At 38.3% G+C, this 22504-nt stretch overlaps 4 protein-coding genes and 3 non-coding genes across 7 annotated transcripts; 4 read left to right on the top strand and 3 right to left on the bottom strand.

Moving 5' to 3' along the window:
* Window positions 1-4007: 4007 nt before the first annotated feature.
* On the top strand, window positions 4008-8417 carry F58G1.7 (uncharacterized protein). Its single transcript, NM_064357.5, has 7 exons — window positions 4008-4269; window positions 4479-4707; window positions 5240-5445; window positions 5534-5701; window positions 6628-7079; window positions 7511-7793; window positions 7844-8417. The coding sequence occupies exons 1-7, from the start codon at window positions 4123-4125 to the stop codon at window positions 8066-8068; spliced, it is 1710 nt and encodes a 569-aa protein (NP_496758.1). The 5' UTR covers window positions 4008-4122; the 3' UTR covers window positions 8069-8417.
* On the top strand, window positions 7138-7281 carry F58G1.12. The gene has a single exon (NR_051811.1). It is a non-coding gene; the product is annotated as an Unclassified non-coding RNA F58G1.12 (non-coding RNA).
* Window positions 7139-7282, bottom strand: F58G1.11. The gene has a single exon (NR_051810.1). It is a non-coding gene; the product is annotated as an Unclassified non-coding RNA F58G1.11 (non-coding RNA).
* Window positions 7299-7463, top strand: sup-6. The gene has a single exon (NR_000900.1). It is a non-coding gene; the product is annotated as a small nuclear RNA sup-6 (small nuclear RNA).
* Window positions 8338-12165, bottom strand: arrd-10 (Arrestin C-terminal-like domain-containing protein). Its single transcript, NM_001377887.1, has 10 exons — window positions 12097-12165; window positions 11820-11891; window positions 11664-11765; window positions 11495-11614; window positions 10343-10483; window positions 9731-9797; window positions 9329-9449; window positions 8963-9089; window positions 8812-8916; window positions 8338-8745 (listed from the first exon to the last, which is right to left on the bottom strand). The coding sequence occupies exons 1-10, from the start codon at window positions 12154-12156 to the stop codon at window positions 8455-8457; spliced, it is 1206 nt and encodes a 401-aa protein (NP_001364600.1). The 5' UTR covers window positions 12157-12165; the 3' UTR covers window positions 8338-8454.
* Window positions 12166-16903: 4738 nt separating this feature from the next.
* On the top strand, window positions 16904-18412 carry lips-9 (LIPaSe related). The gene is made up of 6 exons (NM_064355.6): window positions 16904-17174; window positions 17228-17342; window positions 17515-17617; window positions 17725-17933; window positions 18024-18116; window positions 18167-18412. The coding sequence occupies exons 1-6, from the start codon at window positions 16909-16911 to the stop codon at window positions 18287-18289; spliced, it is 909 nt and encodes a 302-aa protein (NP_496756.1). The 5' UTR covers window positions 16904-16908; the 3' UTR covers window positions 18290-18412.
* A 332-nt stretch (window positions 18413-18744) lies between these two features.
* On the bottom strand, window positions 18745-20393 carry dct-18 (DAF-16/FOXO Controlled, germline Tumor affecting). Its single transcript, NM_064354.8, has 4 exons — window positions 20170-20393; window positions 19265-19403; window positions 18986-19214; window positions 18745-18917 (listed from the first exon to the last, which is right to left on the bottom strand). The coding sequence occupies exons 1-4, from the start codon at window positions 20390-20392 to the stop codon at window positions 18837-18839; spliced, it is 672 nt and encodes a 223-aa protein (NP_496755.1). The 5' UTR covers window position 20393; the 3' UTR covers window positions 18745-18836.
* Between the last annotated feature and the right edge of the window lie 2111 nt (window positions 20394-22504).

Here is a 22504-nt window from a genome sequence, read left to right as displayed (position 1 = left end):
AAGTCTATGGAGTTCCATCGTTTTTGAGGTTTTTTTTACTACCAGATACCGTATTTCGCTATAAGTCCGACTACTTAACTTTGAAACGTTATATCTCGGTTTATTTTAAAGATATTAATATACTATCAACTACGATATTATAGAAAAAGAAATAAAAAATATTTTGTCAGTTGACAATTTTTGGATTAAAAAAATGATAATTGAGATATAAGCTGTCAAAGTTCAACAATGGGGTGCAATTCAGTTTTTCGCCAACCCATCCGCTTCCTTATTACAAAAAATGGCTAGCTATTGCCCATTAGCATTTCCAATTCGCCCATTTCCTCAAGTTCCATTACAAATGTATTCATTGAATTGAAAACATGAAAACAATAACAAAACGATCGGGGTAGTTCTTATCTCTTTTTCTGATGTGCCGCCCGCCTGCCAAGACCCCCCCCCCCCCCCACCCATCCAACAACGGCATTTTCTATTCATACGGTTTTCATGTCATTGTATACGTAATTATACGATTTTATTTGGAAAAAAAACTATTGAATATGATTTGAAGTTTTAGTTGGCAGTTTTGTATATCGCACTGTGAAACAAGATTTCTATCATGAATCTGTACGTATTTCTGTTTTGATTTGTTTCCGGCAAATTAGCAAATCGGCAAACCGGTAATTTGCCGGAATTGAAAATTTCCGACATATCGGCAAATCGGTAAATTGCCGGAACTGAAAATTTTCGGCAAACCGGCAAACTTATAATTTGCCGAAAATGAAAATTTCCGGCAAATCGGCAAATTGGTAATTTGCCGAAAATGAAAATTTCCGGCAAACCGGCAAATCGGTAATTTGCCGGAATCGTGAATTTCCGGCAAATTGGCAATTTGGCGATTTGCCCGATTTGTCGACAAAAAACTTGCCGACTGGCAATTGACGCCCACACCTGATATAGATACTTGGAATTATGGACCAACTTTCTGTCGAACTTGTTTAAACTTTTCTGCCAAAATTGGTATTCTTTCTGCCAAACTTGGGCTACTTTCTGTCAAATTTTGCCAATTTTCTGGAAAACTTTGCCAACTTACAGCCGAAATTTGTTTTTTACAACTTTCTGACAAACTTGGTTTTTTTACAGTTCCCTGCAAAAGTTGTGCAACTTTCTGCCTTACTGCCGAACTTTGGTGATTTTCTGGCGAACTTTGCCAACTTTCTGCCTTACTGCCGAACTTTGGAAACTTTTTGCCAAACTTTTCCAACTTTCTGCCCAACTTTGGATACTTAATTTTCGGTATTAACTTTTAGTTGTCCGGAGCCGAATTTCTTTTTTTTTTGCTTTTCTGTCAATTCAAAAACATTCCCAAACTCTCCCCCTGCTACCAAAATCTTATATAAATCCTCTCCCGCATCGTCCAAAAGAAATTGAAATAATGAAATAAAAACGAAAAATGTTCATTTCTTTTCAAGTTTTGTTTCCGCTTATGCTTATTCATCTCACTCTCTTTTAAAGAGGGGGATGCAAAGTCAAGTGCATCTTTCTCCGTCTCCTACTGTCCACTTCTCGACCCGCTCAGTCCATGTGCGCCTACAATCATTTGCACTTTTCCTATTTTTGTAACAGTCTTTTGTTTTCTCTGTCTTCTGGTGACTGCAAAAACTTTTTTTTTTTGGTTTTTTTTATCTTTCAAAAAAATTTTGAACAGCCTTGTTTAGCCATTTTGAAGTGATTTTCTGTAGAGCGTTGTGATCCATATTCAATGCTTCAACTAAATTTTTAATGGTAGGCGTAGGTGCCTACCTCCCCCCCCCCCCCACCTAGCGTGAAGTAGGAAATTGCCGATTGCCGGAAATTTTGAAAACCGACAATTGCCGGAATTGCCGATTGCCGGAAATCAGAATTTCCGGAAATATAAATTTGATACTTTTTTGTAGATTTAGGAGCCTAAACATACATTTTAATGAACAATTTTCCGGCAAACTCCAAATTTGCCGCTTGCCAGAAATTTTAATTTTTGGCAAATGTCGCAATTGAATTTTGCCGAAAATTGTCAAAACTGCCAATTGCCGGAATGGCCGCTTGCCTGAAATTTTTAATTTTCGGCAATTGCCAAAGATTTCCAAAACCGGCCAACGCCGAAATTGGTGATTCCCGCTCACCTCTGATTGCACCCACACTAATCTACTCTGATCGCCCATAACTTTATTGGTTTTAGTATTAACAAAAAGTGGCCAACTAAAAAATTGTAGAAAAAGATTTAGCGGACATTTTTTTAGTTAAAAACTTTTTGATTAAACTAAAGATAATTGAGATTTAAGCTGTGAAATTGGGTTTATAAGAATGCAATAATAACGGTAAATTAGCATATTCTACATTAAATGAGGCCTATTGGTTTTAGAATGTTATTTTTATATGCTCAAAATGAAACCAAGTAAACGAATTTTCAAATGAGATTTTACAAAAAAAATTTCCCAAAACATTTTTTTACCGGTTCAAAATTTCGAAAAATTGCCTACTCATTTTTAATTTTTTTTTCTTGAACCGCCTGAAAATGCCTTCGGATCTAAAGCAGGTGTTTCCCATGATGGTTGGTCAATTCTATGTATATATTTGTATACTTATGTTAACATTCAACAAGTCAAAATCCCGTTTAGTACTAACAATTCACTCCTTCCATTTCTCCAACCACCTCCAATCCATCCATGTTCAAAAAGGAGCGGGTGGTTTCTATCAATTTGCGTTCGTGTCCTTACATACACTCGAAACCGATCCACTAGTCAATTGTCCTTCCGAAATATTTACTTTTTCACTTTATTCACCTTTTCTATTGAGGAAGGCTTAATGTGTTGGGGCGAGAGAGAGAGCACACGAGTACCCCCACCGGAGGGTCAAAACAGAACACAAACAAACTGTTTTTGACCCCCCCCCCCCCCGTTTGCGTTGATCAGATTTCCATTTCCTTTTGAATGTTCTCTTGGTCAGCAGTTTTCTTAATATGGGAGCTTCTTACTGTTAAGCTCGCCAAAGTTTGAGATCACGAATTTTGGCTCTTTTCAATGATATCAAATGAGTATCAGTTACAACTGTATAAAAAATTGTGCAATTTTTTTGTTGTAGATATATCAAATTTTCAGCTAATTTAAATCACAAGATCTGAGCGGTCAAAGTATGCATCTTAATTTTTTTCCAAAAAATGTCAAAAACCATAAAAACAAATAAAGCAATGATTCAGCTTCTTTAACGAATAATGACTCATTCTTTCTTCCGTTTATTCCATGCTTCGTCATACTTGACCACTTATAATCTCATGACGAGATGAGTGACAGATACGGGTATTTAGCGATTTTGTACAGTTCTTAATGTTCTTGTCATTCTTCTCGAGTCTATTTATCCTGTATCAGTGCAACCGACACCTTGCGGGTCCACACGATATTTCGAGACCCGGCAGTTGCCGGCTAGACAAGCCACAACCTGTGATCTCTCATCTCAAGCTTTACGACCCGCTAGTTGTCGGCGTAGCTGCGTGTCTTAAAATACAAGGTGAAAATGACCTACTTTGTGACCCGCTAGTTGTCGGCTGCTACTAACATCTAAAAGTTCTTCGGCTAAACTTCCTGCAGCCTACACTTTACGACTTGTCCCTTTTTGACCCGCTAGTTGTCGGCTCCGACTAACATTTAAAAGTTCTCCGGCTGGACTAGCCTTCATTTTACGACTTGTCTCTTTTTTGGCCAGCTAGAAGTCGGCTGCAGTCTTCTATTTTTTCTCCGAGCTTCCTTGCAGCCGACGCCTCGATGGATCGCAAAAGACTCGCTCATCTTGATATTTTTCGGCCCGCGAAATGTCGGCTGCCAGGCAAGCGTGCAAATAAATTCACTGAATTCAATCCTTCCACCCCATTTCCACTCGACTTTTTATCAACCCTTTTCCCTCTAATTTCCCTAACTTTCCTTCCCCAGTTTCGCCACATTTACCCCTTCATTTTGTTGGTTTCATTCGTCTTCCTCTTCGTCCGTTTCGCATCATCAGGTCAACCCTTCCCGTGTGACACACTTCTTACTCTCGAGAGAATCTAACACCTTCAGAATTAATCGAGAATTCGAGACAACTGGACGAGAAGACTTTACGTCTTCGGAAGACATGTCTTCACGATATTATTCAGGACCTAGTGGAATTGAACAATATGTGCAGCAGCTTCCGCTTTTGTCCTTGGCATTTTTGCCATTGATCAGTGCGATTTTTGGGCTGAAATATGTCAATTTGAAGAGCGTTATTCATTTTCAGCAGGTAATATGAATTATCAAGTTCAAGCTCCGGTAGCTCTGCGGGGAAAATAGCTAGAAAAAAATTGTTAACTGAAAAAATGTGAAGCAAAAAATTTCCTACAATTTGTTAATTGACAACTTTTTTCTATCTCATTTCCGGGAAATGCTATAAGGGTTTGAAGTGTAGACACAAAATTTATTTTTAGAATTAGAAAACACCGATATTTTCAGGGAACGCTTGGCTCATCCCCATGGCGAGCTGCAACCACAATGACATTCCTCTCAACTCCAATATTTTTCATCTGGTGCCTATGTGTACCTACTCCATCCGCGATATTCTTCCAAGTTGGAGCATCGCTGGCTCTTTTGCTCACTGCATTAACATCTTCACCAATTCTTCATTATTTACCATCTCCGTCGATTAGTATGTACTATCAGTTGCGGTTTTTGTCAAAGCCATGTGAGTTTTTATTTACAAAATAAAAAAGGTATATTTAAAAAATTATATTCGAAAGTTTTGTGATAAAACATAGTTCCAAATTCTCAAAATGTATTCAAAATTATTTTAAAAAATGCTACAAAATTTTTTGTAGTAGTTAAATTATTGGAAAAAGAGAGATCGGGTTACTGTAGTTACTTCTGAGTTAGTTCAAACTTTTCATAAATTTTCAATCGTAATATTTAATAACAAATTATCGAGCTGCTCTTTTAGGGAAATTTTGAACCAAAAAAAAGGAAAAAATAGCACAAGTATATTGGGTCTCACAAAGAAATTGAAATACAACTTTTTCACATGACGTCAGAGTGTCCCATGTCGGTTTGATCTACGTAGATCTACGAGAATTGCGGGATTTTAGACGCAGACTTCTCAACTGATTTGTGCTTACGTCACTTTTTTTTGGGAAAAAATTCCCGCATTTTTTGTAGATCAAACCGTTATGGGACAGCCTGACACCACGTGTTTTTTTAAAATAAAAATTTCAAATTTTCAGTACGATCAATAATCACAATAACTCAATGCATACACCTGTCCACGACATCAATAATTCTCCTGTTTCTCAGCTCATCGTTTCTCTCCACAATCACTAATCTCTCAATTTACCTAATTATTCCACTTGTCGCCTATTTCTCACTTTTTGCAGTGATCTTTAGTGGACATTCGAGTATGGCAAATGCGAGCTTTTTGCTTTACATTGTGGTGAGTTTTATTATTGGGGCGCAGAAAAAGCGCGTTGGGTCTCGGTACGAAAGTCAAGACTGCAGCAAAAAAAATGTCAAAATTTCAGGTTTCAATATCTGGAATCGGAATCTTCTTGTACTATGCTGTGCAAGATGTTCAATCATTTGGAATACTGGTTCCTGTCGAAAATTTCAGACTTTCTGATATTTTATCCAGTTTGATGGTTGGATTTACCGTCAATTTTTACCTACTGAACTCGAGTTTTCAATACCAGGTTAGTTTTTTCACGGGGTTCTGGCCTTCCTCATTGCATTTTTCGCGCTCCATTGACAATCGCCCGCCGGACAACGCGTGGGAAAGTCGTTTACTCCACACGGACAAATACATTTAGTTTTACAACTAAAATTGAGCCGCGACGCGACACGCAACGCGCCGTAAATCTACCCCAGATATGGCCGAGCCAAAATGGCCTAGTTCGGCAAACTCTTTCATTTCAATTTATGAGGGAAGCCAGAACCGCGTGTTTTTTCAATAAAAAACAGTACCCGGGCCTCAACACGACAATTATTTGTCAAAAGGTATGCGCCTTTGAAGAGTACTGATTTTTCATAGATTTTTATTCTTTCTTTAATATAAACTGTAATTTTTCGATAAAAACGTATAAAATTTCAACAAATCGTGAGAAAAACTATGAAAAATCGATGCAAATCCCGCAACAACGAAAGTTTGAAACTATTTAAAGGCGCACACCTTTTATGTCGTGTGAGACCAGCGACCGTAATTTTAGCACAATTATCGCAAAACTGAACTCGAGTTTTCAAAACCAGGTGTGTCAGAGATTTTTTTCAATAAAAATACTGTACCAGGTCTCGACACTACAATGATTTGTCAAATGGAAAAAGGCATGCGCCTTTAAAGAGGACTGTAGTTTTGAACTTTCATTCTTGTGAGATTTTCATCGATTTTTCACAGTTTTTTTTAAATAAAAATGTTTTTTCCGTAGTTAAAAACTATAATTTTACGTTAAAAACGTATAAAATTTCAATAAATCGTGAGAAAAACTATGAACAGTCGAAATTTGAAAATTACAGTACTCTTTAAAGGCGCACACCTTTTTTCAGAATAACAAAAATATGTCGTGGTGAGACCAATAAATCGCAAAATATCAGATAATTTTTTAAAAAATCAATATTTTTCAAGATCTATTCCCCGATGCCAACAATGCACAAACTCCGGCTCACACTAACTTTCTACGGAGTCTTCCAACTTTTCATCTCAATTTTCATCTTTCTATCCGCCACAATTTTCCTCAATTTTCTCCGCGAACACTGCAAATTCGCCATGTCTTTCGGCTCATTCTTCCAGTTTTCCAAGGCGATTTTGGGGAATCGAATTCAGGTGTTCACTGTCTGCGCCTCCATGCTTTGCATACTCTCGTTCTGTCTGCAATGGACAATTATGTCATTGATGACTTTAACTTGGGAAGAGTATTGGGCGAAGAGGTTGAGAGCTTGGAATCCCATTCAGCAATTGTGCTCTTTGCAATTCGGAATGCTCATTTTGACGACTGCTGTGGTGGTTTTGACGGTGGCTGCTAATTTGGCACGGTTGCCGATCGGTATACAGTTGCCGACTATTGTATATGTACTTTTGTAAGTTAAAAACCTCGAAAGAATGGCACAAAAATCGCCAAAACCCCACAAAAACTAACAAATTTCGCGTTTCCTCTTCCCGTCTGCGCCCTCTCATCATTCTCCCACTCTCTCACATTCTCCTCGCTCCGCCTCCCCCCGCGCTTTCCGCAGCGAGCGGCGGAACCCGCCACATGTCGGCACACACGCGAGCACTAGTCCCTCCGCGCGCAGCCTCATAAACTTACCTGGCTGGGGGTTATTTCGTGATCATGAAGACGGAATCCCCATGGTGAGGCCTACCCATTGCACTTTTGGGCGGGCTGACCCGTGTGGCAGTCTCGAGTTGAGATTCGCCAACAGCTTAATTTTTGCGTATCGGGGCTGCGTGCGCGCGGCCCTGAAAAATCTTGAAATTTCCGGAAAGCACTGGGTAGTTTGAATATTTTCAGCTCATTGTTGGCAATCATCGCAGGTGTTACGATTTGTGGCTACTATCTACCATTTTGTTCTGCAACGGGTGCTATTTCAAGTTTCCTGCTGACAATCATTCTGACCGCTGGGAATTTATCGATTTACCTATTCAATAATGCTCCTCAAAAGTTCCAAAATTCGTGTATTTTGGAAGATGCTGTTGGGAATTCTACAATTGTTCATAGGTCACTGAGCATGGAAAGAGTGCTGTACTTTGTATCACATCTCCCACCGCAGTCCCAGCCAATTATTAGTTTAATGGTAAGACTTTATTTATGGCTCTTCCACTAATTAAAGTTTTAAAATTTCAGCTTTTCATCGTCATTTGCACAATAATCTCATTTCTATCGGGCGGTCAAGATCCGATGGGTCTCGACTGGAATTTGATCGCCTTCACCTGGGCGACGTCTGTCAGGAGTCCATCGAGCTTCTCGAAACGTCAATTTGCAGTCGCATCGGACACCGATTCGTTTAGATATGCTCAGCAGCAAAACAGTAATCCAACGCCGAGCCCCAATGTGAACGCCTTCCGATAATAATTTCTGCCTGCCTGGGTGCCTACCAGGCGCCTAGGCAGGTTCTCCTCCATTCCCACGTGGTGTCAGATTGTCTCATTTCGGCTTGATCTACGTAGATCTACAAAAAATGCGGGACAAAAGACGCAGAGTTCTCAACTGATTTCGTATCGTTAAGAACGTGCTAACGTCACATATTTTTGGGCAAAAAAGTCCCGCGTTTTTTTAAGATCAAACCGTGATGGGACAGCCTGGTGCATTCCCTTTAATTTTGCGACGGGTATTGGTTTCAAAAATCAGTTTTATTGTCTTTCAAACATTTCAAACAAAAAATATTGTCACAAAATTGCTCATAAAAGTTTATATAATTTGCACTTGTTTTCTTAAAAATTTTTTAAAAAAATTGATCATTCGATCTCCTCAATCTTCAAGAACCGCTGCGGCGGTGGTGACTCGGCCATCATTCTCTGATTCGAATTGAAATCATATTTCGGTGGTCCGTGGTTACGGAACATGTGATAGGCCGGAGCAAACGGGCGGTACGGGGTCTTGAGCATGTGGATTGGGATGAAGACGGGGTCGGTTTTTGCGCCGAACGTTGAGTAGGGCGGTGGGTCGACGGTGAAGCTCATCTCGCTTGGGGGGACGCAGTAGTAGGTGGTTGATGGTGGAGCTTCTCCAGACGTGGATTCGGGGTACTGTAAGTTTGAAATTTTAGGTTTTTGCTTGAAATAGCACCAACTTAGGCAGAAAATTGCTCTTACCATAATAGATCTCCTAGTTGAGTTAGGTGATCCGTAGTTACCCAAGAAGACTGGTGTTCCAATTTCAAAGCATCCCGAGTTGGTAAGCAAAAGCTCGTAGGTTACCTACAACTTTTCCGATTTGAAAATACTTTTTCGTCAGTACAGATACCTGAACAGGGTTCCCATTCCAAACAAGTGATGGGTAACAATCGAATGGTACTTGAAAAGAGTGAAACACTGCGAATGTTTCTGTCGGAGGCACGGAGCCAAGAATCAGTCGGGTGATGAGACGAGTGCTGAAATTTAGGCGTAGGCTCAGGCTTAGGCTTAGGCTTAGGCTTAGGCTTATGTTTAGTCTTAGGCTTAGGGTTGAGCTTAGGCTCAGGCCTAAACCTAGACTTATGCTTGGCGTCAGTGGCGAGCGTGAGCTTGCTACTGACGCTATTTAGGCTTAGGATTAGGCTTAGGCTTAGGCTGAGGCTTAGGATTAAGCTTAATCTTTTAGGTTTTTTTCCACAAAATTTCAAAAACTCACTCGCTCCTCTGAGCATCACCACTGGCGTATAAAATATGCTGCCGGAGCTCCAAGGCGACGTGTTTGATAGGATTGCTCAAATGCTCATTCTTGATCTCTCCGGTTACCAGAATATGATCCCCTATAATTTTTTTTTACAGATTAAACAAATACACCAAGAAAAAGCGGTTCTGAAACCGGTTTGCGACGGCTTTTGATAAGGATTTGTCAATTGCGCAATTCTGGCTGGATTTCTTATCTTATCTCGTCACAATTGGCTATCAATTTTTTCCTCTTTTCATTGTTGATATTGAAGATATATTATCAATTGTGAAAGGAATATTTTTCATTACAAAGTGTTGAAATTTCCGAAAAATAATTAAAAACGGGTTTTTTTTTTTGGAAATATTTGAAGCAACCTACCAACTGAATACGCAGCTCGTTCGATTTCAAACTTGATGTGAGCTTCCAGACGATTCATGAAGAATGCCTAGAAATTTTTTATTACACTGATAGGTCGAATATGCCTACCTAGGTGCCTACAAGTCAAATCGCCGGGAAGACGGCTTACGTTAAATTCTTCACGGCAAAATTCATGTAGGCACGCAGGCAGGCTTCCTTGTGCCTGTGAAAAAATGTTCCGCAGAACTTTTCCAGACTGCATAATTACTTTTCCAAGCTTCAGTTCAGCTTCAGATTTCCCAATTCAAATATTTTAGGCAGTTTTTCGACAAACAGGCAAAGTTTTGGTAAGACAAATATTTGGAAAAAAAAACTTGGATTCAGGCTTTACCAAAGTTTAACCCAAGTTTTCCCCAACTCTTGCAAGAGTTGGGGGAAACTTTGGTTAAACTTTGGTGCAGCCGGAATTCAAGTATTGCCAAAGTCTTGCCGAACTTTTGCCCAAGTTTGGCTAACTTCTGATCCAAGTTTATATTTTTTGCGCCAAACTTGGACAAGCAGCTAGAGCCAAATGCGGAGACAATAATATAAACCTCTGTATGAAACACACTTTGTTGTATAAAAATCGCTCACCTTCTTCTTAACATGCCTATCAATAGATACGGGCTGAGCAAACGATGGTTGCTGCTCCAACGAAATCCTTCCCAACACATCAACAGCTTTCTCACACTCTATAGTTCCCTCGTCGCCCGATGAGAATCTTTTCACTTTCAGCTGAAAAAAAAACAATAATGCGTTTCATTCATGCACTCATTTTTTTCTCTTTCTCAAACAGTTCATTTTCAAGGACTCTCGTTTCTTTTGACTTTCACGCGCAACGCAGTTGATGAAAAAAAATTAATTATGGGTTTTCGAAAAAGAATGACATGGTCTTCTGGTTGGCATGACTGCGGCGCGGCTAACACAAACCTCTAGGTTTATTGCCGGCTAGTCAGGGTCAATTGTTTTGAGTGAGTGACAGGCTTCGAGTGGTGGGAAATTCCCTGGGAATGTGGTTTGGAATTTTGCAAAAAAACAACGACTGGTACTAACTAGGGAACCTACAGAAGGTACCTATGGGGCTTGCATATGAGACCTGTGCCATTTGATAGCTCATATCCAATAACGGTTACTTGTGAAATTTTAGCGGCAAAACTCTAGAACCAAGCTCACAACGGGCTCTCAAAGATCCTGGCAATATTGAAGAGCAAATTTTCCAAATACACTTCGGTAGCTCATATCTCCGCGGATAAATTTTTTACAGAACAGTCATCAACTAAAAATTTGTTGATCAACTTGTGAAGAACAAGTTTGTAGTGGAAAGTTTTTATCAAAAAAATTTGGTTTGAGATAAAAGCGTTAGAATATATAACAACTTAAAAATAGTAATATCAGTAGCCGCACTTCACGCGCTTTTATCTCAAACAAAAAATTTTTTGGTAAAAAATTTTCCACAGCAAAATTCTTCTTTACAAGTAGATCAACAAATTTTTAGTTGATGACTTTTCTGTAAAAAATTATCCGCGGAGATATGAGCTACCAAAGTAAATTTGGAAAATAGACCCTTCATTGCTTAGTGCTATTTTCAGTATTTTTGAGAGCCCGCCGTGAGCTGGGTTCTGAAGATTTGCCACTAAATATACACGAGTAACCGTTATAAGACATGGGCTATCGAATCGCATAAGTCTCGGTTTCCTAGTAAATTTCACTATTAAAAATCACACTTTGATCATTAAAAAAACTCACTTTGATCAAAAACCTATACACAATTGCTCCAAATTTCCCGTTGAATGTTCCTGGCATGTGATGAGGAACGTTCAGAAATATTGGGAGCCTGTGATGACCTTCTGGAATCACATCGATACCCTGAATACTGCAAATTTGTTGAAAAAGCTTGGCTGTCTAAAAAGTTCACTTTAGTTGTTGGAAGTTGAATGGCGGTAAATGGAATGTGAAGTTGCTCCTTAATCAGGGTGTGTTGGGAGTCTTGTCCGGAAAATGTTGCACGGCATACACCCTGAAATTTAATTTTGTTGTTTTCCACCGGTTCCAGTCCAATGTTCTTCCTCACCTCAAAAACCGCATTCGATTCCAAAATCTGCACAGCATTGGGGATCCGCAATGACAATTCCACCAATTCCTTCTACAAAATCTCTCGTTTAATTTGGATTATCGTCTCAATTTTGGCGTAGAAGAAAAAAACCGGACTACTGCCGGATTAGGTACGCTTCTTTTTCCTAGCTTCCTTAATACTTGTAGTAAAACAAATTTGCGGGAAAATGGATTTTCGAGAATGTTATTGTTTTAGCGGAAAATGTTTTGAGTAAAAAGCGAAAAGTGTCACTTACACATCCCGCCCGTAATGGACGATCAGGTACCAGAAGTCGAATCGCTCGTTTTTGTTTCATTCGAATTGGCTGAAAATTTTAGGTTTAGGAATTTTTGGAAAATTAAGATTTAGCAAAAAAAGTATATTCACAAACTTTTCAAAAAAAATGTCGGTAGAAAATGTGCCTGATTTTTTGCTTAAAATGGATAAATTTAATTCATTTTTGTAGATCTGGGTTTAAGAATATTAATAAAATAAAATTAGTACACATTATTAATTTTTAGATGACTTGTTTTCTATATAATGTTTTCATAGTAAAAAAATATTTTTTACAAAAATATTTGAGTTTTCAAATGTATAGTCCGAACGAAAAAATTTCTACGATTTTCAAGTTTGAATTGTGTTTTGAATTTTATTAGTTGAACAATCTAGGGGTTCAACCTTGCAGCAATGCTCGAAATAACTCAAAATCATTTTTTGGAAATTTTGACATTTTACCAATACGTTGACTGAAAATTTTGAAAACCCTAAAACCTTTTTGGAGTGTTTTTATATGATATTTGGCCATTTTGGAGTATTATAAGAAACTCAGCCTTTAAATCAAAAAGCTTCCAATAGCTTGGTTCAAAAGTTCAAAATCAAGAAAGAAGAGACGGAAGAAGATTCTTAAGTGAATGGAGGTGTTGTGTACGTACTATTAGCTTAAACTATAAAGGAAAACCAAAAAGGCGAGAAGAAGTCAGATGATTGCGTTGTCTCTCCTCAACAAAACGAATTGTGTGGTGTCACCTCTCTCCTCCAACCCAATTTCATTTTCTCGTCTGCGCCTCTTCGTCTCCAACGTGTTTTCACTTCGGACCACGCCCCGCCTGTTTTTTTTTTCTGGGCGAATGCTACTCCCTTAGTCATTTCGTAAGTGTCGTTTGACAGTCTATGTCTCTGAGTAGGAGTATTAGCCCCCAGATAATTGCCACGTCATTAGAGCGATGTGGACATTACTGTGGTGATAATAAAAGTGGATGGAAGGAGAGGAGAAGCGGATGTACTCTAGGTGATCGGATATTCGGATTTTGTGAAGAGGATCCTATCAGAAAAGATGACTGGCGCGAAATTTGAATTATAATTTTTCGAAAAAAATTGCTAGGTTACAAAACATTTTCAGCGCGAAGTTTGAGTTCTTAATTAAAAAAAAATATTTGGAGCCAAACTCATTTGGCGCAACTTCGAAAATTAATTTTTTTGGCAGAATTTCGCAGTGAGCATGGAAATTTAATTTTTTAAAGAGTCGCCAAATTTTTATTAAAAATTTAAAAACCTCATTTTGGCGCTAATAAATAGAATTTAACTTTTTTTTAATTACCAAAAGTCTTCCAAATTTTTTGAAAACATTTTGGCGTAATTTTAAAAACTATTTTCAATTGGCGCCAAGTTTGAATTTAAATTTATAGAAACAGTGTTCAAATTTTTAATTTTTAAAATAATTTTTTGAAATATTTTTTTTAATGTTCTTTAGAAAATTTCTGAGATTTCCAAATGTCGTTTTCTGAAAATTGGCGTCAAATCAGAGTTTTGAACATTTTATGCAATTTGGGCAAATCTTATTTTGGCAACAAAAAAAAGGCAAAAAAAAAATGGTAAAATAATTTCCCAAATTTTTGGCAAATTTTGGCAGAAAGGCGAAACAGAATTCGAATTTTTTTTTTCAAAATTGGCATCAAATTTGAATTTTAATTTTCAAAACAAATCTTAAATCACACTTCTAGGAATTTTAAAACTCTATGGGTACTTTTTAAAAACATCTGGAACCACTCTAGAAGTTTGTCAACAATCCACTTGAAAATCTTACCAGTATTATTTTGATTGTAGTCACTGAAATTTCTCTAAAACACTTGAGAATTTATAAAAAGTAATACTAACATTTTTATTTTTCAGAATTAATTTTTCAGACACCTCCAAAAAGTTCAGAAAAAGTTTAGCTAATGTCAGAAAAACATTTGAAAATTGCCGTCAGTTAGAAGGAGAATCGTGAAAAAAATTGGTAATTTTGGAAATTGAACCGACACACAAAAAGATGAGTGACGAAGATAAAAAAAAGGGTAACTAGGTTGACACCTGAGTACATCAACTGGGAAAATGAGTATTCGACAGAGATAGAACAATTAGAAAATGGAAGAAGACAAAGGGAGGTACAGACTGATGGACGGAGAGCCGCCTAATGGACAACCGTTGGATACAATTTTGGGAAATGAACTGGGAGAAATTGAAATTGAAATAGAAAAAGTGGGAGTGGTTTTGGTGTGGTGACATTTGGAAGGACACACTGTGATAAATAGCAGGTGGGGAACGACGGTCAACATTTCATTTGGAGAGGGAGCAGAATTTATATGCATAATTTGGGACATATTGGGGTAACGGTATTGTTGAGTGAATTATGTTTTCCTGCAAGTTAAGAAGGGCAAGGTTATTTGGAGATAGATTTTTTGAGGAAAATTGTGACTGAAGGTTTGAAATTCTACTAGAAAACGGTGGGCGGCAAACGATTTTTTGGGCAAATCGACAATCTGCCGGAATCGAAATTTCTGGCAAATCGGCAAATTGTCGGAATTGAAATTTTCCTGCAAGTCGGCAAATAGCCGGAATTAAATTTCCAGAAAATCGGCAAATAGCCGGAATTAAATTTCCAGAAAATCGACAAAGTGCCGGAATTGAAAATTTCCGGCCAATCGGCAAATCGGAAAATTGCCGGAACTGAATTATTCCGGCAAATCGGCAAATAGCCGGAATTGAAATATTCCGGCAAATTGGCAAATTGCCGGAATTGAAATTTCCGGCAAATCGAAAAAATTTTTAAGTGTTTTCGTATTAAAAAAAACCCTTTAAAAACTTCCGACAAATCGGCAAATCGACAAATTACCGGAATAGAAAATTTCCGGCAAATCTGAAAATTTCCAATATTGAAATTTCCGGCAAAACCGCAAATAGGCGGAATTCAAAATTTCCGGCCAATTTTTTGCCGATTTGCCGAACGGCAATTGCAGCCTACTAGGTCCAGAAGTGGACTGCAAACGAAATTTTTTGGCACGTGGTAAACCAGCTCCTTGCCGATTTGCCAAATTTAAAAACTGCGAAGTACTCAAAAAAAGGGCAAATAACTCAAAAATGTACAGTTTTTTGGTTTAAAAAAACCTCTTGAAAATTTTGCCAATTTTGGACATTAGCAAAAAAAAATGGTTTTAAATTTTTACAATTTTTGGAATTTTGTACAAATTTTCAAACTGCCTTCTTTCGAGAATTTTCTGAAACTGCAATATTTAAAAAGATTAGTTTTAAAAAATGTTTACAGCATCCAAAGCCTACAATACCAGAGACCTTTTTCCACAAGTCGCCCAAATATTTTAAAATTTTCTATAACTTGTTCCGGACAATTTCAGAATTATTGGGAGTTTTCAAAAGTTTTCAGAATATAGCAATAGAATTTCAACCCTTGAGGATATTAAAAGGTGAAATACATGTATAATTGAAACTTTCAGTGTATAAAGCTGCGAAGAAAACTATTAAGGAACTTAACATTTTTATAGCGTTACAGTTTGTTACTGTTTCTCACTCAATTAGTATTATAGTTAGCTGTACAGTTATCGTAAACTGTATCAATTTCCCTCCTCCTTCATCGTCTTCTTTGTAGTCTGCTAAGCGTCTAAAAATCTGTTGCGCCAAGCCCTACGCAACGGTTTTTGACACTTCTCGATTTCATCCATCAAGAAGATGTCCACCCAATAGTCTGCCCAAGTGAAGCTGGCAACTTTCGGCATATCCATTCTCCAAAGAAACAATCCATGAGAACACAACCTTCCCCCAATCGCAAACTGGTTTCAAATCCACGGGAGAGGATAAGATGAAGCCGACGAAAAGAGAATGAAGTGAGATTGGAGAGGTCTTTGAGGAGGAGAAAATGCCACACTCCATCGACGATGACGGCGGTGGTGATGGTGTTTCATTGTGTTTCTTTTCAGAAATGATTCAACTTTTCCTGGATTTTGTTCCGATTTTTATCATTTGAAGCCTATTTTAGTAGTTTGACTTTTTTCATTTCATTGGACAGCTAACCGTAGTGGTATTGCTCTTTGAGAGGTTATATCCTGGTTAATTTTAAAGATATCAAAAAAATGATTGCTACAAAAAATAGAAAAAGAAATATATAATTTTTCTAGTTCGCAATTTTTGAATAGACCAAACGACCATTGAGATATAGGATGTCAAAGTTGAACACTGGGGAAAAATTCAAATTGAGAAAATATGACTTCGACAGTAGCCAGGCATTATTATTTTTTTCGTGCCTATCTGCCTATCTCTTTTTTTGTTGATAAACCCCAAAACTACCTGAATAAAACCACGCCTGCCTACCTGCCTACGCGCCACGCTCTTGCATTCCTGTCCTACAGCAAAAGTTCAACTGAAGATGTAAGCTGAGACTTCCAAAAGTAGGCAGGCATTGTTCTTTGGCTTTGTGCCTACCTGCCTACCTCTTATAATTGTTCTAAATAAAGCCAAAAACGTATTGAAAAAGCCAAACATTACGTTGGCAAAACCATGCCTGCCTACATACCTAACTTCAAGAGAGCCTCGGTAAGCTAAAGCTTCCAATTTAGGCATGTATCAAATTTTGGCCTAACTGTACTTAGGCACGTGTAGGTTTCCTTGCAGGCAGGCAGGCGTTTTTTTTTTAAATTTCAATTCAATCCTATTTTAGCTCTGGAATCTTTGAAAACCTACTTGCATTCAATTTTTCGCAACATACATATTCTAATAGACTAATAGATTTTAATTCCAGAAAATGACAAGGTTACTGAATCTCACAATATCCACATTTCTGATATCTTTTGTCACTTCCAAATTCACACCTGACTTCTCACAATGGCTTGCGGATTACTACGGGCCTCAAGTTAGAGATCAGATTGAACGATTGGATCTTGGACCCGGTGGATCTTTCGGTGGAAAAAAGAATCGCAATGATACGCTGAAAAATCAGCCATTGATTATTGTCCACGGAGTATCGGATACAGCCGGCGAGAAGCCATTTTGGGCTGCACAGTGGTTCAGGTAACAGTTGAAAGTTGATAGAAAAGTGAGAATATAATTTTATTTTTGTTTAGAAAAGAGGGAAAATACGCAGAGAATGAGATTTATTCAACAACATATTTCAACGGAGCACAGGGAAACCCGTTGAAATGGATCGAGTACTCGATGAAGTGTGAATATATTAAGCAGGTATGACAGACAACTCTCATAAAGCATAAAGCTTTGAATGCTTGTAACTCAGTCAGCAGCGAAGCTTTTAAAAAGTTGTCAACTATAAAAATGTAGCAAATTTTCTAAACTTTTTGGTATTTTTAAGGGTTATAGAGATATCTTTAAAATAAGCCACTTCAAACTTTTCCAGGTTCGATCTCTAATTGTGGCTGTCCGCTTGTACACTGGCCGCAACGTTGATGTGATCGGTTTCTCGCTTGGTGTTCCGGTGTCAAGAAAAGCAATTCTTGGAGGTAATTGATGTTTAAATTTGAACTGATTTGCATAGAAATGTATGTAGGTGGAGGGTAGGGGAACCGGAAGTCGAATGGAGGGTTGTGAAATAGTTGAGATTTTTCAGGCCGTTGCGTCGACACCGGAGAGTACCTTGGAGAACCGCTGACACGTGTCGTTGACACCTACATCGGAGTAGCTGGACCAAATCGTGGAGCTTCTCCACAACTCGGACCACTTTCAGTCCCGGCTTGCGCACTCTCTATCACCCCGATCTGCAATTCGGTGAACGGTCTTTACTCTGGAAACTGCCCAGCACAAAGTGAATTCCTTCAGGTAAGCCTGCCGCGTGCCTGCCCGCCTCCTAAGAATTGATAGGATGTGCGTACAGATTAAAAGCTTTTATAAATATAATTTATATTCCAGGACATCAACAAATTTGCACATTATGAAGGACAATACACCTACTCAATTTACACGCAGAAGGACCAAATGGTTGGATACACTGTTTGTGGACAGGTACAGCTTAATTCTTAACTAGTATGATCCTTTCATTCAACAATTTCCAGCTAACATCCCCACTCCCCGGTCAAAATGGACAACGCGTCTACACTGATAAAAACCACGATCAAGTGTTCGACGATACTCATGAGGTTCAACTTCGTATGATCAGGGATCATGTGGTTACCTAAGGAAGTTTTGTGGTGTCCCGTGCCTAGCCTGTTAAAACCCTATTAATGATCTGAAATTGTTGAAAATATTGGAATTTTATTATTTATGTGTAAGAGAACTATAATAAACACGATTTGAAATGTATTCAACGTTGTAATTAATTTAAGCTGCGTGCCAGCGTACAGTGTACTTGTGCTCGGCAAGGTGCAGAAAAACAGGCAGTAGGCAAACATGTAGGCAAGAAGGCCTGAAGATGTGCCTACCAAATAAACAGGTATTTTTTGAATTACTGTGGCTTTTTTTACGAATTTCAAAAAAACCAGTTTTGCAGCAGTATTATTGGAGATTTTATTACGCTTAGTTAATGCCTAATATTCTTTCCTATGTAGATTAATTCTTCAGGCCGAAATATGCCTACCTGTGTCTCAGCGCCTAGTTCAGGCTGGAACGCGCCTTGCTAGTTGAAAACCACTATTTTCTTAAATTTTTATTTATATAAATTAAATGTCAAGTATAATAATTATAATGTCAAAATAGCAACAACAATTAACAAAACCACTATTAAGTCTACAATTCCTCGTGATCGAAGCTTGGTCCACCTGGTGGCACTGCGTCGTAGTTCACTGATCCTCCCTTTCCTTCCTCAGACTGAAAATTAGAAATTTATTCGTTGATTTTGGAATCTAATAATTTAACTATTCAACTATTCAACTCACATAAATATTCAACCACGTCTTTCCATTTCCAAGTTGAACTCCAGCCAAGGTTTTTCCGTTTTGAACGATTCTTGCTCCGACCTTCCAGTCTCCTCCGAGTTGTGGAATTGGCAGGGCTCCGATGTCAATTGGCTCCTTTTGCACGAATGGGGTCACGTCGATTGGTCCGTTGGTCTTGATCTTGAGGACCGAGCACACACTTGGAGCAAGTGAGCAGAGGGTGTATTTGCTGAAATATATACAATTTGAGATGTAAATTGAACGCTTAAAATCGCTAACCAAAGTTGATCCGGGACAAACGAGTTCTCAGATTTTCCATTGGAGCACACTTTTCCGATCATGAAGCTGTCCTTCTCGACGTTCAGCGCGAGCTCCAGGGAGTCTTCGTCGGTGATTGGCTCGTTGACAGTGATGAATCCTGAAAAAAATATGGATCTTGGTTTGTAGGCTTGCTTGCCTTCAAGGTATCCTACGCCTGTCTCATGCCTACACGCGTAGCTACTACTAAAGTACCTTTGAAAAATCCTGCAAATTTTTTATCTGACTGATTTCAATAAATCAATTCAAACGCACCAAAGTTAACTATAAAATGTCAATTATATGCGGTAGGCATCAACATAATCTCTAGGCAGGCAGGCACGTAGATTTCTAGGCATGAAGACGTGCCTGATTATGTGTTTCAGGTTTTCTATGTAGACACAAAATGCCTACTTCTTCCTGTCTACTTTACTCGCGATGAAGGCAGGTACGAAGACCCTAAGGCATAGTGATGTGCCTGACGTGTCAAGAATTAGACGGTATTCGGTCACCGAAGCGCTAGGCAGAAAGGCAGGTAGGTTCTCAAACAAAGAGATGCGCCGGAAATCTCAATAATTTGCAGCCGACATCTGTCCAGGCCAACTTCCTGCCAAATTTTTCACTCTGCTCCAGCATGCAAATAAAAGAGGTAGGCAGGCACCAGGCATGGGGTAGGCGCACCTCTTTTTGACTAGAACTCGAATATTGGAACTTTTTATGTTATATCTTTTGACTAAAAAGTCCCTTTTCCAAATTTTCCCACATACTTTTTGTATTCACTAGCTTCAAATTTGAATTCATTATGACCCATATTTGTCGGTCTGACGTGCCGCTACGTAGCTTGTTTATCACACACAATTTCACAGAGTTCAAAAAACAAAACTAACCCTTGTGAAGCTTGAAGTGTCCTGGAAGTCTGAACTGCGGCTTTCCCTTCTTGCAAGATGGCTCCTTGTTCTCATCGTAGGTGGTCACCTCGAAATCGGTGAAAATAATTTTTCCCTTTCCTCTGGTGGTGTCCGTGAACTTGATGACATTATCCACTCCGTCCTCGCACTTGGACCAGGCCACAGTCACGAAGGCGGCAAGAACGAGCCACTTGAATAGCATGCTGGAATTTTTGGGAATTGAAATTTGAAAATTTGAGGAAACTGAAATTGTTGAAAAAAAAATGAACAATAGAATTAAGGCTGTTCAAACACAACGAGCACAATACGATTTGTAGAATGCAATATAAGGAAAAGAAGAAAAGTTTCTGGTTCTTATCAATATATGACCTGATAAGAAGCCAATTGCGGAGATGGCTCCAAATTTGATTAGTGCTCAGAGATAGTGTATGGATTTGAGAGACGCTGGTGGAGGGCAAATACAATAGAGAGGCGGTATGCGACGTGTACTTACCGACGACGTGGCTATTCCTGGGATGAATAATTGATGGAATTTGTGGTTTTGGAGGAAAGTTTCAAAATAGGCACAATAGGCACTGTCAAAAATAAGGACACATTTTTTACATGGAATTTTCAAGAGTAGCGCCAGTGCAAATTTTGACAAAGTATGGCCCAAAACATTAAAGTTTTGGCATGTTGCAAAATTACAAAAAGAACCTTTTTAGAAATTTAGTGTATTCTTGCAATTAAACCATATTTGAAAAATGAAAATTCGAAAAAAATAAATACATACATACCCATACCCATACCCAACTACCTATCTACCTACCTTCCCAGGGGTGGGCGGCAAATGCCGTTTGGCAAATTGATTTGTCGACAAACTCGGCGAATCGGCAAATCGCCGGTTTACCGATTTGCTGGAAATATTTATTTTGGCAAATTGCCGGTTTGCCGTTCGCCGAATATCAGATTTGCCGGAAATACTCACTTTGGCAAATTGTCAATTTGCCGTTCGCCGAATATCAGATTTGCCGGAAATGTTTAGAGGGGAATTTTCTAACCCTGCAATTTGCCGGTTTGCCGATTTGCCGGAAATTTTCAATTCCGGAAATTTGCCGATTTGCAAATTTGCCGGAAAAAATCGTTTGCCGCCCATCCCTGTGCCTACCCACCTACCGACCTACCTACCTGCCTACCTACCTATTAGAACTTCATCTAGCTTTCTTCACATTTTAATAAATAAATTAAATAAATAGGCTATTTACTAGATTTAAGGACAATTTTTGAAACAAATTCTAACAATCCATTATTTTTTTTTTGGAAAAAAAATTAATAACATTTAAGAACATGCCAATTCTAGAAATAGGGCGTACATATGTGTACCAAAATGTGACTCACACTTTTGTCAAATCAAAAACTACACGAATACGCGATTTTCTTTTCTTCAAACATATACTTTCAATGCATATATCTCAGTTGTCGTTTGTCCTATACAAAAATAGTCGATTGGCAAAATATTTGTAATTTCTTTTTCTATATTTTTGCAGTTGAATATGTATTAATATCTGCAAAATGAAACAAGATAAAACCTTTTAAAGTGTAGAGTACTACGTAGTAGGGCATCTAAGATGAATACCTTCTAGTTTTATTTTAATTAAACGATGTGTATTATCAGTGCAAAGTCTAACTTAATCAAATAAAGGGATGGTGTTGTTATCAGTAGAACACACGTTTCGAACTATAATATGATATTTCAATATGGCAGTTTGAAAATAGTGTTTTGCAGTTTGGAGATGGACTGGTCGATAATCGGGGTTAATCTTCACATGGTACTTATTTGAAACTTTGAAGTTATAGACCAGGGGTAGGCGGGAAACGATTTTTTCCTGCAAATCGGCAAATCTGCAAATTGCCGGAATTGAAATTTCCGGCAAACCGGTAATTTTGCCAATTGCCAAAAATACAAATTTCCAGCAATCTACAATTTCGGCAATTGCCGGTTTTGGGAATTTTTGGTAAATGGCTATTTCGGCAATTGCCGGTTTTGGGAATTTCCGGCAACCGGCAATTTTTGGCAATTGCCGGTTTTCAAAACTTCCGGCAATCGGAAATTGCCAAAATTGCCAAAAATTCGCTTGCCGAATGGCAATCGCCGCGCACCACTGTTTGGCAAAATTTTCAGTTTTTTTGAACCTCTCACTATTTTCAGATGGTCTCTAAATATTTAAATTAACAAGATTGAAAAAAATTCAACAATTAACGATTTATTCAAATCCTTAAACATTTTCAAGCCCAAGAAACTTGGAAACAATTAGAAAAAAATTAACGTCGAACT

The sequence above is a fragment of the Caenorhabditis elegans genome, chromosome II, assembly GCF_000002985.6.
Source record: "Caenorhabditis elegans chromosome II".
NCBI classification, from domain to species: domain Eukaryota; kingdom Metazoa; phylum Nematoda; class Chromadorea; order Rhabditida; family Rhabditidae; genus Caenorhabditis; species Caenorhabditis elegans.
The sequence above is the reverse complement of the archived record's forward strand: the minus strand, read 5'-3'. Positions and strand labels throughout refer to the sequence as shown.

What these genes read in the sequence shown, in the direction of transcription:
- F58G1.7 (NM_064357.5), top strand. Translation starts at nt 4,123, where the DNA reads ATGTCTTCACGATATTATTCAGGACCTAGTGGAATTGAACAATATGTG. An exon ending in GCTTTTTGCTTTACATTGTG is followed by an intron (nt 5,446 to 5,533) that starts GTGAGTTTTATT and finishes TCAAAATTTCAG; the next exon opens with GTTTCAATATCTGGAATCGG. An exon ending in ACTCGAGTTTTCAATACCAG is followed by an intron (nt 5,702 to 6,627) that starts GTTAGTTTTTTC and finishes ATATTTTTCAAG; the next exon opens with ATCTATTCCCCGATGCCAAC.
- arrd-10 (NM_001377887.1), bottom strand. Translation starts at nt 12,156, where the DNA reads ATGAAACAAAAACGAGCGATTCGACTTCTGGTACCTGATCGTCCATTA. An exon ending in ACGAGCTGCGTATTCAGTTG is followed by an intron (nt 9,450 to 9,730) that starts GTAGGTTGCTTC and finishes AAAAAATTATAG; the next exon opens with GGGATCATATTCTGGTAACC. An exon ending in GGAATGGGAACCCTGTTCAG is followed by an intron (nt 8,917 to 8,962) that starts GTATCTGTACTG and finishes GAAAAGTTGTAG; the next exon opens with GTAACCTACGAGCTTTTGCT.
- lips-9 (NM_064355.6), top strand. Translation starts at nt 16,909, where the DNA reads ATGACAAGGTTACTGAATCTCACAATATCCACATTTCTGATATCTTTT. An exon ending in CACAAAGTGAATTCCTTCAG is followed by an intron (nt 17,934 to 18,023) that starts GTAAGCCTGCCG and finishes TTTATATTCCAG; the next exon opens with GACATCAACAAATTTGCACA. An exon ending in GATACACTGTTTGTGGACAG is followed by an intron (nt 18,117 to 18,166) that starts GTACAGCTTAAT and finishes AACAATTTCCAG; the next exon opens with CTAACATCCCCACTCCCCGG.
- dct-18 (NM_064354.8), bottom strand. Translation starts at nt 20,392, where the DNA reads ATGCTATTCAAGTGGCTCGTTCTTGCCGCCTTCGTGACTGTGGCCTGG. An exon ending in TTTGTCCCGGATCAACTTTG is followed by an intron (nt 19,215 to 19,264) that starts GTTAGCGATTTT and finishes TATATATTTCAG; the next exon opens with CAAATACACCCTCTGCTCAC. An exon ending in AGACGTGGTTGAATATTTAT is followed by an intron (nt 18,918 to 18,985) that starts GTGAGTTGAATA and finishes TCTAATTTTCAG; the next exon opens with TCTGAGGAAGGAAAGGGAGG.